This window comes from Aythya fuligula, chromosome 23 (genome assembly GCF_009819795.1).
Source record: "Aythya fuligula isolate bAytFul2 chromosome 23, bAytFul2.pri, whole genome shotgun sequence".
NCBI classification, from domain to species: domain Eukaryota; kingdom Metazoa; phylum Chordata; class Aves; order Anseriformes; family Anatidae; genus Aythya; species Aythya fuligula.
In genome coordinates, this window is record NC_045581.1 from 6077036 (window position 1) to 6091368 (window position 14333).

General features: G+C 64.4%; 1 protein-coding gene across 1 annotated transcript; it reads right to left on the reverse strand.

The window, feature by feature from the left end:
• Positions 1 to 2038: 2038 nt before the first annotated feature.
• COL9A2 (collagen type IX alpha 2 chain) lies at positions 2039 to 14037 on the reverse strand. The gene is made up of 32 exons (XM_032202230.1): positions 13942 to 14037; positions 12419 to 12493; positions 11650 to 11685; positions 11493 to 11555; positions 10614 to 10667; positions 10330 to 10365; positions 10111 to 10134; positions 9917 to 9970; positions 9552 to 9605; positions 9388 to 9435; positions 9036 to 9092; positions 8783 to 8836; positions 8284 to 8337; positions 7550 to 7603; positions 7350 to 7403; positions 7212 to 7265; positions 7020 to 7073; positions 6777 to 6830; positions 6548 to 6601; positions 6378 to 6422; positions 6195 to 6248; positions 5829 to 5882; positions 5702 to 5755; positions 5175 to 5246; positions 5029 to 5064; positions 4895 to 4939; positions 4733 to 4765; positions 4422 to 4568; positions 3805 to 3859; positions 3518 to 3706; positions 2979 to 3056; positions 2039 to 2768 (listed from the first exon to the last, which is right to left on the reverse strand). Exons 1-32 carry the CDS (start codon positions 14002 to 14004, stop codon positions 2563 to 2565), a joined length of 2064 nt encoding a protein of 687 aa, XP_032058121.1. The 5' UTR covers positions 14005 to 14037; the 3' UTR covers positions 2039 to 2562.
• Positions 14038 to 14333: the final 296 nt, after the last annotated feature.

The following is a 14333-nucleotide window of genomic DNA, read 5'->3' on the forward strand; positions in this document are numbered from 1 at the left end:
GAGCTGCTTCCCTGCCTCCCTGTGAGGGGTGTGTGTGGCTAAATGCAAGCTGCAGCAATCAGAGGTCCCCGAATTACTCCAAAAATCAGGCTCCCTCTTCCTTTTAAATAAGAAGGGAAGAGAAGGAAAGCTGCAGCTTTTGGGGAGGGCTGCTGTGGCCCTGCAGGGACCTGCCTTGAGTCCTTCCACTTCACCCCATCTATCTAAAGCAGCTTTTTTCCAGCTCAGCAAATCCATCTGGTGGGTAGAAACCCCCCTGGGTGGTGCTTCCCCAGCTGTGAAGGGGTCTGGGTGCTCAAACCAGGGCTTTTTCCCCTTTGGCCACTGCTTTCAGCTGGGTTTGGAGGAGGCAGGAGCAGCTTCACCCCAGGGTGCTGGCTCTGGGAGGAGAACTGGGTGAGCCTGAAGCCAAAATGCACGGTGAGCCCCGCACCTTCACACCTCTGGAGCTGCACCTACAGGCTTGGGAGCAGCTTTTGGAGCCCAGGAGATGATTTTTTTTGACGACCCCCAGTGCAAGACCCAGCCTGTTTCTGCTCTGAAGGATGCGACAAACTCAGCGGCTGATGCTTGGATGCCCACAGATCCCACCCACCTCCTCGCTCCGTCTCGGGCACGACCCCTGGGGGGCTCAGCAGCCCCCTCCCAGCCTCCTGCAGCCCCCCCGGAGGGGTGGCTCCGAGCCCCATCCCCACCGGGCAGAGCCGCGGCCGGGGCGTTGCGCAGGCAGGCGGCTCCCTCTGGCGGCTCGGGGCCGGCCGGTGCCTCTCCGCTGGAGCCCCCCCGAGCCCGATGTCCCCCCCAGGGGCTCGGTCACCTCGGGGGGAAGCTCCCCGGGACCGTCCCGAAGCGATTTGGGGAGCCCGAGGGGTGGCCGGCGCTTGGCACCGCGCACGCAGCGGTCGGGGATCGTTTGGGGCTGGGGGCTCCGCGGTTGCTTGGTTTTCCCAGTAGCCCGTTTTCCAGCTCCCAGTTCCACCCCAGTATCCGATCTGGTCATTACTGGGTGAATATTTACGAGGGCTCTGAGGGAAAGGCAGATTCGGAGCGCGTTTGGATGGAAGCGGGGTCTGGCCCCCGGTTGAAATGCAGCTGCCTCAATTTCCTGATTAAATTCCAGCTTGCGAATAAAACATTTGCAATTCCCTTCCAATTAGGGAAAAAAAAAAAAAAAGTCCCCTTAAAGTTAGCTGATTGCAAGCTGCTGCCTCGCCACTGAACCTGCAAAGGGCCCGGGGAAGGGAGCACGGGGCATTGTTGTGGGGACAGGCAGGAGCCATATGGGAAACACCCTGCTTGTAGGGCCGGGTGTGTGTGGGGATGGAGAGCACCCGGCGCTGGCTCTGCCTGGGTTTGGAGCTGCCAAAATCCCAAATCAGCCCCCCCAGGGGACGTGCACCCAGGTGGGATTGAGCCATGGCCCCATTTGCCCTTGGTGCTGGGATGATGCCCCCGTGGGACTGCGGCACCCCGGGGTTTGTTCCCTTGCCAAGCCAAACGTGCTCTGCTAATCAATAAATTGATTTTGGTTTATCCTGCGAAGCGAAACCCCGTGGCTCCCGCTGCTTTCATCCTTCCTGCTGTCGATGGCAATAACGAGGGAGCCACCTGGGGATCTGGGGAGAGCTGCGGGCTCCTCCTGAGCTGTTAGGGGATCGATGCCCCCCTCGGTGCTGCTAATAGCGGGCTGGGGAAGGGCTCGGTGCTGTTTGGGGGTGTCCGACCCGTTTCTGGTGGCTTTGCTCAGCCCCGTGGAGCCGCTGATCACAAGAGATCAAGGGGGACAAATCGCCGTGCACATTTGCAGAGGTGCAAGAAGGGGAAAAAGGAGCAGCCCTCACATAAGAAACTGATGGAGAGGCTGAAATTGTCCCCAGGGGAGGGAAAAAGCAATGGAGATGCCCAAGGAAGAGCCTTGAGGAGAGAGAAAAGCAAGCCTCGCACCACGTCCCCCCCCCACACACACACACCCAGCACAGACTTGTTTTGATTCAAGGAAATCAACGCATTGTCTCAGTTCATTAACAATCCATCTCGGTTTTATTGTCCAGTTCTTAAAAAGTTGGCGATTTTTCTATTCATAGTTATAAAATAATCCTATTTTACACAGATTTACAGCTGCCTGAGCCCGGCAGTGGACAAGGCTGGCTCCGGCACATCTTAAATAGTCAAACCACAATTTCTGCTTTTTAATTAAAAAAAAAAAATAAAATAAAAGGGAAGACAAGGGGAATCAGCACCAACCCCTCCCCTCCAGCCCCAAACAGGACATACCAGAGCGAGAGGGTTTGTATAAAAGTCGATTTATTTCTTTGGGATGGGCACAGGGAGGGGCAGAGGGGCCGGGGGCGAGCCTCAGCACCAAGGACGGGCACGGGGGCGATGTCCCTTTGATCCTCACCCCGACCCCAGCTGCTGGAGGGGGGGATCTACCCCCAACCGGGGATCCCCCCGACCCTACACCCTCCCTCCTACGGGCTCCCCACTTTGTGCAGCCCTCGGGGCCAGGATGGCGCGGAGGTGGCTTCCTAGGGGGTTGCAGTTTTCGGACCCTGGGTCCCCTCAATACAGGGGTCCCTTGACAGCCCCCGGCTCCGTCAGGCGTGCCGAGGCGTAGGCAGAGGCTCCGAGGCAGGCAGCTGGCTCGCAAAAACCCGGTAACCCCGTGGGGCCGGGTAAACCCGGGCGGCCAGCATCTCCTGGGGCTCCTGGGGGGCCCCGCTCCCCGTCCTTGCCATCCAGAGCGTGGCCGGGGATGCCGGGGAGACCTGCGAGGGGAGCGTGGCCGTGAGGTGGGGGGCTCAGCTCCAGCTCCCGGCACCTTTGGTGTGCAGCAGGGCATGGGACGTGCTGCCCCCACAGCTGGCAATGCCATAGGGCAGGATTTGTGGGATTAATCTTCCCAGGTTTGCAGGCATGGGCCAAAAGTGCCTGGTTTTATCCATTGCTTAGGACTGGGGGTGCCCCCAGGGGCTTACCTGGGATCCCTGGGGGTCCCGGCATCCCTGGGTGCCCGCGGCCGATGTCTCCCCGCTCACCTTTCTCTCCACGCTTTCCTGTGGGGGGAAGAAAAAAAAAAACAAAAAAAAGGGAAGGGAAGGCTGGAGCTGCAGCAGGAAGCATGGGGATGCTGGAGGGGGTCTATGGGGTGGGGGGGCTCAGTATGGGTTCATGGGGAAATAGGGGAGTGGGAGGCAGGGTGAGCCCCAAGGGAGGTTTCTGTGCCCTATTGCTGCTGAGGGCTGCGCAGCGTGGGGTGGGCACGGCTCTGTTTTGGGGATGCAAAGGGGAAAATACAGCTATGACCCCTGCCAGAATTGGGGTGGGGAGGGGAAAACGCATCCTGCACCCAGCTGCGAGCTTCCACATCACTGAAAATCCCACCCCAAATAACTCAGCAGGTGGGTGAGCCTGCCCCTTTTGGATTATTTCACAACCTCCTCTGCTTTTTTACCCCGACAGAGCCCCCCCACCACCACGCCACCCCTTTGCTCACCCCCCGCCACCCACCACCTACCTTTGGGGCCGATGTTGCCGATCTGCCCGGCAGCCCCCAGGATGCCGGGGACACCTCGAGGTCCCATGGGGCCGTGTGGGCCTTGCTCCCCAGGTGGACCCGGGGGTCCTGGTGGTCCGGGGGGGCCCATGGCACCGGCTCCCCCCAGGGCAGCTCTCTTGGCGCTCACGGCCACCTCGGCCAGCTGCTCTGTAGGGCAGAGAGGGGTCGGTGTGGGATGGGACGTGGTGTGGGGTCCTGCTAATGGGGTGTGCGTGCACCGGGTGCCCTTTGCCCCCCCCCCTCACCTTGCAGCATCTTCAGCACCACGTCAACGATGTGCTGGTCCCCGGCATCCCGGCCCTACAGGCAGCAAGAGGAGGGGTGAACCGTGAGGGGGCATCACACCAGAGCCAGCCCTGTCCTGCTCCCCCAGCCCAAAGCACCTCCGTGTGCACCCTCACCCCCTTCCCGACCCCTTTTTTCCCCGTTCAGCCCCCATACGGGTGCTCCAGCCTCGTGCCGGGCCGGCCCTACAACCTGCTCGCCACCTTCGAGCTGCAGGAAGCTAAAATTGGGCTTATAGGGGAAAAATTCTGTTCTGGGAAACACGGGAAAAGGCTGCAAAAGTGCGCCTTGGACCTAAATCTGCTGATTTTATGTACGGGGGGGGAAAAAAAGAGCTGAGCTGTTCTGTTCTGGAAAGGGGGGCTCCTGAGTCGAGCTCAACGAGCTGCAATGTGGGGCTTATTCTGAACTAATCAGCTCAGCTCCAGCTGTCCGGAGGAAGCAGTCAATGAGGGAGGGTCAGAAAATGACCGAGACGCCACCGACGTCCCCAAATCACCTCCTGGGTGGGCGCAGGAGGTGCGGGGTGGCCGTGGGCTTTTTGGGGTGTGGTGTTTTTTTTTTTTGGGGTACTCACCGCTACGCCCCGCTGGCCGGGCATCCCCGGCACGCCGCGCTCCCCGACGAGTCCTCGGGGGCCAGGAGGACCCGGGTAGCCCCGCACACCCGGTGCGCCCGCGTCCCCCGAGGGGCCGGGGAAGCCGAGCTCGCCCTGGACACCTTGCTGCGAGGGGATGGAGAGGGTCAGGGGTGCTGAGCTGGGCGTGCGTGGGGTTAAGGGTCACCGCCGGGTCCACGGAGGACGGTGGGCTCGGGGTGAGGGTCCCTTGGGGATGCTCAGCAGCGGGGTGCGGGGCTCTGCTCGCCCCCCAGCAGCCGCTCACTCACCTGCCCCTTTGGTCCCGGCTCCCCCGATTCACCCTGGGGACAGAGGGTGTAAGATTATGGGGAAGCAGCACGCATTTAGGCAGTGCTCTGCAGGGGGGGCGCACGCACAGCCCCCCAAGAGCTGACCCCACACTCCCCCCAAGGGTCGCTCCTGCCCCCTACCTTCTCGCCCTTCACCCCCGCGAGGCCGTGAACGCCGGGGTCACCCTAAAGCAAAGACAAGAAAGCTGTGAGACCCCCACCAGCACTGAATCCCCCCCCCCTCCTGCTGCTCCTCCACGCCGGGGGATACTCACGATGCCACCTTTGGGGCCGGTTTTCCCTGGGGAGCCCTGGAGGAAGGAGAGAAGGGGGTGAGCTGAGGGGTGGGTGCGCCCCACGAGCACCAAGTGTCTGCTAAAAGCCCCCCCCCGGCCCCAAATCCCTGCACTGCAGCCATCACCTTGTCTCCTTTGACTCCTGGCAAGCCTTGGGGTCCTGGGATTCCTGGTGGCCCCTGCTCACCCTTGGGCCCCTGGAAATTGAGGTAAGAGAAGGGAAAAAAAAGGGAAATGAATGGCACAAACCCTGGGGAGCGTCCTCTGCCCCCAGCTGAGCATCAGCTCCACCACCCCAACCCGACCCAAACCCCACAGCTGTGGGGTCACAGGGCAGGACGGGGGGAGGACAAAGCCCCCTCTCCACCCTCGTGAGCCAGGGGGGTTCTGCAGGGAAGGAGCCCTGTCCCCATAAGAACAAAGCTCACTTTGGGGTCGTTTCCCACCGTATAAAAACCCCCAAAAGGGGCCAAGCGCTCACCCCGCCGGCTGCCCCGCTCAGGCAGGGCAGGGAGGAAATTCCTGCCCCCCCCAGGGGGCTGCTAATCCCAGCACTATTCCCCTTGCTGGGTAATCCCCCACCCCGCTGGGATCAAAGCCACGGCTCCAGCCTTGCCCCCCCCTATAACCATGTCCCCCCCCATGTGCTCACCGCTCTGCCCTGCTCCCCGGGGGCACCCACGAGGCCACGCTCACCCCGGTCACCCTACAAAGAGAATAAGGTCAGGGGCAGTGCCCGGCACAACCGCAGCCCCCCCCCCCAAGTGCCCCCCACTCACCTTTGGCCCGGGGACACCCTGCGGTCCCTGCTCGCCACGGGGTCCGGGCTCACCCTAAAGAGGAAAAACACCCAGATTAGGGGCATTGGTGCTGTTGGGTGCTGCTGGCGGGTGCCATCGTGAGCCCTTCATCCTTGGCAGGGGGGTGCACGGCCCCCTCCTGGTGCCCCCCCAGCCTCGGAGGGGCGGCTGCCGGCTGCAGAGCGTGGCCACGGAGGGGTTGGAGCCAGGGCTGGGGTCCCAGGGGGTGCGATGGGGGTGCTGAGATGCATCCCGTGGGCTGCAGAGGGGTTTGTGAGAGCAAAAAAAAAGGGGAAAACACGGCCCCGTGCTGCTGGGGGGGGGTCATTTGGGGTCTCTACTCACCAGCTGCCCCGGGGCGCCCGTGATGCCTGGCTGGCCCCGAGCACCCACTTCGCCCTGAGGACAGACAGAGGCGCTCAGCATCAGGTCCCTGTCCCCCCCCCCCCAAGGGATGCAGGAGGGGAGTGGGATGCAGGAGGGGGACACGGGAGGGGGACGAGGCTGTGGGCTCAGCCCCACACCCACCTTATCTCCCGGGCCACCTTTGCTTCCCGGCTGGCCCGGCAAACCCTGCGGAAACACGGCAGGATCAGACCCCACGCACCCCATCCTTAGGGGGTGAGGTCCCCGTAGGGTGCTGGCCCCGCACCCAGCACCCCCCAACCCCCTTTTTTGGGGGGGTTTTCCCTACTCACAGCCTGTCCCCGGTGTCCTGGAGGCCCCGGGCGGCCGGGCTGTCCTGCGCTGCCCTGCGGGGAGGAAGAGGATGTCACCACCACGGCACCACGGTGGGACACGGGGAGCCCCGTCCTCGATCCCACAAGGGCCAGGAACCCAAGCCGCCCGCCGTTCCCAGTATTTCCAGTGGTTATATACTGGGAGGAGGAGGAGCAGAGGGTGCTGGTTCCCCCCGCAGCCCCTCACCTTCACGCCGGGGATGCCCGGGGTCCCGTCCTTGCCATCGATGCCCGGGAGACCCTGCAAAAAAAGGGGACGGGGGGGCTCGGTCTGACACCCCCAAAGGGCCGGGAAAGGAAGGGAAGGAGCCCAGCAGCCCCGCGTGCCCCCCTCCGGGCCGGGGTGCAAGGACACGAGGTGGCCCTGTGGGGACAAGGGGGGGACACCGAGAGGCTGCTCCTGGCTCGGGGCGCTGCCAAAGGTACTCACGTTCTCCCCCTTGGGGCCGATGTCTCCTTGGGGTCCCCTGATCCCGCGGCCACCCTACAGTGGGAGAGAACAGGGGGGGGGGATTGATGGGCACGGAGAGGGAGGGGGTGCCCGGAGAGCCCCCTCTCCGCACCAGGGAGTGGTGCCAAGGGGGGGAAAAGGGGACATTTGGGTTGCCCGTGGGCCACCTACCAGCTCTCCCTTCTCGCCCGGCTCCCCCGGAGGTCCTCTGGGGCCTTCCCTGCCCTACAGGGGGGATAATAGGGCTGAGCAGGGGGGCACGGTGCCACCCACCCACCCGCAGCTGGGGCGAAGCGAGGGGGCACTCACCGGCCGCCCGGCCGCGCCGATGGTCCCCACCATCCCCTTGTAGCCAGCAGGACCCTGCAAAGAGAGCACGGAGGGGGGATTCCTCCCAGCCCAGCTCCGACCCCATTAACGGCACCTCCAGAGGCCGAACAGCCGTGCTGGGGGTGCTCCTGGCGAGCAGCCCCCAGCCCCTGCCCTGCCTCCCCCCCCCCGGCGCTTACCGTCTCGCCCTTGGGTCCTGCCATCCCCGGGTAGCCCCTCTGGCCCTGTGGTCCCTGGGGGGGAGGAAAAAAAAAAATTTGGGCTCAGCTGGAAGCTGCCCAGGTACCAGCCAGCAGCACCTGGAGGGGGGGGGCACAATTAAAGCAGAATCTGATGAGGGAAATTGGCCACTTTTGCCAAACTCGAGGCGTTTTCGCCCTAATTCCGCCGGAGCCCAGCAGGCTCCTTTCCAGCTGTCGCTCCAATCACAGCAGCAGCCCCAAAACGGGGCTGCCCCCCCCCCAAAAAAAAAAAAAAAAAAAAAAAAGCTCAGGGCTTCAAAGCAGGTTTGCCCTTTGCTGCAGCGGGGAGGGGGGGTCGGGGGGCTCAGCCCGGTAATTGCTCTGCATCTTCAAAGAGCTCCGTGGGGATCCCGGCTTAATCCCCGCGTCCCCGCAGCGAGCTGGGCACCGCAGCCCCATTTGGGTTGGGGTGGGCTGGGGGGGGGGCTCAGAGGGAACGGGGGATTTGTCCCAGGTCATCCAGTCAGCTTTTGGGACCCCCCAGGGGTGGCAGCTCCACTGCTGGGAGGATGGGGGTGAGGGGATGGTGGCTGTGCCCCGGTTCCAGGGGTTGGTGTAGGGTCACACCGACACCACGTGCCCCGAGTTTGGGGGCACAAACCGGCCCCCCCCCATCCCCTACACAGCCCCGAGCACCCCAGAAGAGCAGCAAAGAGAAATAAATACGGTACTGGAGGGCCTGGGATGCCTTGCTCTCCGGAGACGCCGACGTCACCCTTGGGACCCTGGGGAAAGGGATGGGGAGAAGAGGGGTGAGAGGCAGGGTGACATGTCCTGGGGGGCTGGGACCCCTCCCTTGGGGCCTGGAAGGGGATGGGGTGGGATGGGGATGGGATGGGAATGGTTTGGGGATGGGGATGGGATGGGATTGAAGTAGGAATGGGATTGGGATGGAAATGGGGATGGGATGGGAATGGGCAAAATGGGGATGGGATTGAAATGGGGATGGGGATGGGATGGAGCCAGGTTCCCCAGGGCGCACAGAGCCCCATCCTCCATGGGAAGATCACCCCCCACCCTCCTCCTCCTCCTCCCAGCCTTCATCTCCCTCCTCTCCTACCTTCTCCCCCACCTTCCTCATTTCCCTCCCCACCTCCCTCACCCCCAGCTCCCCAAATCACCCACCCCAGTCCCCGCTGGGATGCTGGGCACTGGCTCAGCCCCACTCACCTGCCTGCCCTGCTGGCCGGGCTCTCCCAGGGCACCGGGACGACCTCTGTGTCCCTAAAGGCGAGGAGGAGGAGGAGGAGGAGGAGGAGGAGGAGGAGGAAGAGGTGAGCTCCCCAGAGCCACCCTGCCCACCACGTCCCCCCCCCCAGCAGCAATGCCCCCGGGGCTCAGCACCCCACGGCCGGCTCCGTGCGTGCGCATCGCTTCAGGGACAATCCCTGGCTGCACCCCGCTGGCTCCAGGGCTTCCTCACCTTCAGTCCCTGCAGTCCTTGGGGGCCCTTGGGACCCGGCGGGCAGTTGGTTGGGCACTGAAAAAAAAAAAGAAAGAAAGAAAAAAAAGAAAAAAAAAAGAAAAAGCACACGTTGGGCTGGGGAGGAGCCGTGCGCGGGCGCTGCTGTCCAAAGGATGAGCTGACGTGTGTAAAGTCAAGGCTGGGAGATGCAGGAGCCCACCACCCCCAGCATCGCTGCATTTTGGGCCCCTGCTCCCCCCCCCAGGCACCAAATTCCTGATGAATTTTGGGCCCGTGCAGCGGATGCTCTCCCAGCTGCCCTTAAGCCGTGAAAGCCTGCTGAAGGGGGCGAGGTGGTGGCAGCTCTCACCAAGAAATCAGCGCTGCCCTCCAGTCCTTGGATGTGTCCCGGGGGGCCCTGCGGGGAAGGAAGGAGACCGTCAGCACCCATGGGAGCAGATATCGGGGGGGTAAATGTGGCACCCAGGAGGGAGGTTGGTGCCCGTGGAGCTGCAGCACAGGCTGGATACTCACGGGTTTTCCTGGGGGGCCCGGGGGACCCCGCGGGCCGTCGGGTCCTGGGTCACCCTAGGAAAGAACCCCGAGGAGAGGGGATTTATTTAGGACTGGGTGGGCAGCAGGAACTGCCAGATCTGGCACGGAGAGGGGAGACGAAGCGCCAGGGACCCCGGCTGTCACACTGGGAACGGGGGCACCCCTGGCTGGGAACTGGGGGGCTGATGGTGCAGGGGGACCTGGCTGCGGGTGCTGAGCCCGTTCCGGCTGTAGGGGATGCTCACGCACATTATGGGGTCTCCCACGTTTGCCCCAGGTGCCCCCAAAGTGCTGAGATGGGTTTAGGGAGGGCTCCTGCCCTGCGCTCCCTGCAGCCCCCTCACCTTGGGTCCCAGCGCTCCGATCTCCCCGGGGAGTCCAACCTGGCCTGGAAGCCCCTTAAGGAGAAGAGAGACATTCAGCGAGCAGGAGGGGGAGCCCCAAAACCCCCATTTGGCAGTGCTGAGGTCTGAGCTCTGGCAGCACCCCCCCAAACCGGGGGCCTGGCCGACCGCGCCGACCCAAGCACAGCACTTACGGGCGGTCCTGGCAGCGAGGGGCCCTGCAACAAGAAGAGACACGGTGAGCCCAAATCTGCTGCCGCCCCCCCAAACCCGACAGCAGCCCTGCTCCGTGCGGGGCGCATTGGGGGGGGGGTCAGGGTTTTGTCGCTGCTCTGTTCCAGCCCCGTTTGTGGGTGCTGGAGGCAGGAGCGGGCGCATCACGCGCGGTGCCCGGGGGACACGCGGATACTCACGGGGAGCCCCGGTGGCCCTGGGAGTCCGGGCTGGCCCTGCCGGGACAGAAAGGGAAGATGTGAGGGTCTGGCCCACCCTGCCAAGCCCTGCTGCTGCTGTGACAACTGCTAAATCCCCCCCCCAGCATCCCGTCCCCGTGCCCTGGCACTGCCCCGTTCCATCGCCCCGGTCCTGCACCCGCGCGTCCCCTCCACGGTGCTGGGATGGCCCCAACCTGGTCAGGGCCCCGCTCGCTGCAGGAGGGGGCAAATGGGGGCCCTGGGGTGATGCTCCCCACCCTTACCTTCAGTCCTGGCCCCCCCATGGGTCCTGGCTCCCCTTTTGCTCCCGTGAGACCCTGCAAGAGGAGAGAGAGAGCAGGAGGTCACTGCCAGTGCGCCCGCCCCGAGTCCTTCTCCAGCATCCCGTGTTTTTCTGGGGTTGTTCCCATGGCGGGGGGCTGAGGGTGGGGATTTCTCTTTGTCACTCGGCCACGAACACGTCCCAAAACAAATTGGGGCTGGTGCCTGTGGCGAAGCCGGGTGGCACAGGGGAGCTGGGGCAGCACCACCACAGGCAGCACCACCACAGTTAACCTGGGGCAATAACGCATGCCTGCGGTGACGTTGCCACCCTTATTTATTTCTGAGGAATAAATAAACCCCAAAAGGGCTTACAAATTGACATCGAGAGACCCTAAAGAGTTTGGGTTTCCCATTGATAAGCAGGTGGAGGTCTGATGCTGGCAGACGTGGATGTGCTCACTGGGGAGGGGGGCACCAAACCCATCGCGCACCCCCCGTACCCCACTGCAGGGCCAGGGCTCCAGCCCCTCTCCCCGGCTGTGGCAGCCCCAGTTCTGCAGGGAAGGGGACAACGGGGACGTGGGGGTGCCACCGGGGGGGCTCCTGCTGAGCTGTGAGATTTGTGGATGGAAGAAACGAGCCCGGGACGGGCGCTGCGGTTGAGGAGGAGGAAACGTGTCCCGGAGCCTCTCCGTGCATCCCGAGGAAAGGGTGCCAGGGCTTTACGCTGCACGAGGCTTCTCCACGTGGTGTTTTAGGGGAGCCAGCACCGATCCTGGCCAGCAGATCGCCCCCAGCACCCCCATCCTGCAGCCCACCCCCCCCAGGGGACCCCAGGCGCTTGCGGTGGTGCCGTGGGACGAGGGCTGGGTACTCACGTCGATGCCCGGCTTCCCTGGGGGCCCATCGGGACCGGGGGCTCCAGGCTCCCCCTTGGCACCCTGGAGAAGAAAAAGGCCACGGTGTGAATTAGAAAAGGCTCCTCCAGGAGGGGAGAGACAACCGGAGGGCTGGGGGGGGGACACGGGTACTCACCGGAGAGCCGGGGGCTCCAGGAGAGCCTTTGTCACCCTGGGGAAAAGGAGGAAGGTTGCCAATGGGGTCAGTCACCCTACAGAGCTGGGGTCTGTCACCCTACAGAGCTGGGCCCCGCAGTGAGGGGGGTGCTCGGGACCAGCTCTGCGCCTCCCAAACCCGGTGCAAGGCTCCCGGGGCCAGGATGGGGATGGAGGTGAGAAAAAGAGAGGGCTTTGGTGCGGTTGTAGGGTATAAATAGCACTAAAAAAAACACCACCCGGGGCCGGGGTGGAGCTCGGGGAGGGAGAAAGGGCCCTGGGAGGCTCACAGATCTCCCCTCTGTTCAGGCTCCCACCCCACAACCCCTGGGACGCTCCAGGACCCTCGGCCCCTTGCCACCACCCTCGGGCACCCAGCCTGGGGGTCCTGCTGCCCCTAATCCCCCTCCTCACCAGGCAGGACCCATCCCTGGAGCCAGACAGGGCAGTTCCAAGCACCATGGACCAAAAGATCCCCAAAAAAAAGCATTTCAGGCCCTATTTCCCCAGGAGGCTCCAGCCTGCTGTCCCCAAGCTGTCCCCAGGTGCCAGCTCCCGCTGCCACCAGCGCTGCCCAGAGCCACGGGGATGCTCCAGGGAGGGTCCGGGGGGGCCCCACAGCCCAGCCCTGGAGCAGAGCAGAGCAGGAACCCGTCGGCACCGCAGCCCCTGCCTCGGCCGAGCCTCTGCCCCGGCACAAAGTCCCCTTTGTGCTGCTGTCCTGTCCCCCCCCCGCCGCCCGCACTCACGTCAATGCCATCCGCTCCCGGCACTCCTGGCGGACCGGGGGGACCTCGCGGGCCGGGCTCTCCTGGTGGCCCTCGCTACGGGGAAAAGGGAGGGGGAGAAGGGTCAGGAAGGAGAAGACGGACCCCTGGAGATGTTTGGGGTCAGGGGCTGCGTGGGGTAAAGGTTTTGCCACCAGCTTGCACCGGGGACGCTTCGCCGGAGGGAAAAGCGAGCAACCCCGTGGCACCCGCACCCCTGTCACCACCTGGGCCATGTCAGTGCCAGCCTGTGCCCAAAGCAAAAAGCAGAGATGGAGACATTTGGGGAATGGGGAAATCCCCCCCAAAAGGGGTTTTAGGTGCCCAAAGCCCGGCGTGAAAGGGGAACGCTGAGCTCCCAGCACCGGGGCTGGCTGGCTGCCCGGCGAGCGCGCTCGCGGTGTCGCGGCGCAACAAAAGCCCCATTCAGCCCGTGCCGAGGGAGCCCCCAAGCAGCCCGGCCTCCAGCTTTGAGGTTTTCAGGGCAGCAGCTCCGCAAAGAAAGCTCTGTGACCCCAACGGGGAGCGGGTTTTGGTGGCGGAGCCCGAGCCCGTGGTGTTCCTGGAGAGGATAAACGGCAGCGGCGGCGGCGGCCGCCGGGTCTGGCACACAGCGGGGCTGCCGCAGCCCTCGAGGTTCATTTATTTTAAAAGATTGTGCGGGGATGGGACGTCCAGCTGGTTTTTTTTTTCACAAAATCGAGGGCTCCCTGGCTTCGCCGTGGAATTAAATCCTGAATTTGGGGCCGGGAGGGAGAGCGAGCCCCCGGTGAATGGCACCTTTGTGCGCCCCGAACCGTTTCCAAAAGCTCCCCCGTCCCATCCCAGCTGCTGCCCGGAGCTCCCCGGGCACAGGAGGCAGGCAGAATTTCCCCAAATTCTTCCCAAAAGGCGGGGAGAATTTTTCCCAAAGCTTCCCCTCCCGATTTCCAAACGGGACTGGGGGGGCCCCGAGGGCTCCCCTCCACTCCGTGCCCCAAAAGGGACCCGCGCAGCACCCGCTCCGAGGGGCGCGACCCCATCACATCTCCCCAATTTTTTATCCTCCTGCCTCTGGGTGAGTTTGCCCCCCCCCCACACCAGGACCCCCACCCTCAGCACCCCTCTCCCCTCAGACAGCCCCCGCGGAGCCCTTCAGTGGGGCTGAGCCCCCCCCCCGGAGCCCCCTCAGCCTGGCTCCGCAGCGCGTCCCGGCAAAGCAGAAGCGAACCCCAAAATTTGGGATGCTGGGGGGGGGAACCCCCACCCCTCCTATCCCCAGGGGATGTCCGACAGGGTCCCGAACACGTCCCCAAATCTGAGCGGTGCCACCCAGCCCCGTCCCCACCCCAGAGAGCTGGGGGGGGCTTTGGGCACGGGGGTCAATTTTGGGGGTCCCAATTGGGGCGCACGGGCGGCTCCCAGGGGTGCACCCGGGGGGGCACGGGGACGGTCCCCTGGCACCCCCCACACCCCAATACAGCCTGGGGGGGGGGTCAGGGGAGGGGGGGGGGGACACAACTCACGAGCTGGGCCAGGCAGAGGCAGGCGTGGAGGAGCAGGGAGAGCCCAAAGCTGCGGCCGGCCATGGTGGGGGGGCGGCCGGCACCGAGCGGTGGGGGCTTCGGTGGGGGCTTCGGGGAGCTGAGTGCGGCTGCTGGAGGGCTCGGAGGGACGGGGAGGAGGAGGAGGAGGAGGAGGAGGAGGAGGAGGAGGAAGAGGAGGAGGAGGAGGGAGGGGGTTATTAATATGCAGCCCCCCCCCCCCGCAGGTGAGCGCGCTGCTATTTGGGGCTGCGCAGGGTGGCACAAAGGGGGCTTTGATGCACGCCAGGGGCTGGGAGGTTGTGGGGGGGGGACGCGGGGGGGGACAGAGGGGGGCTGATGTGCCTGCCCCCCCCCCCCCCTTTGCCATGTGA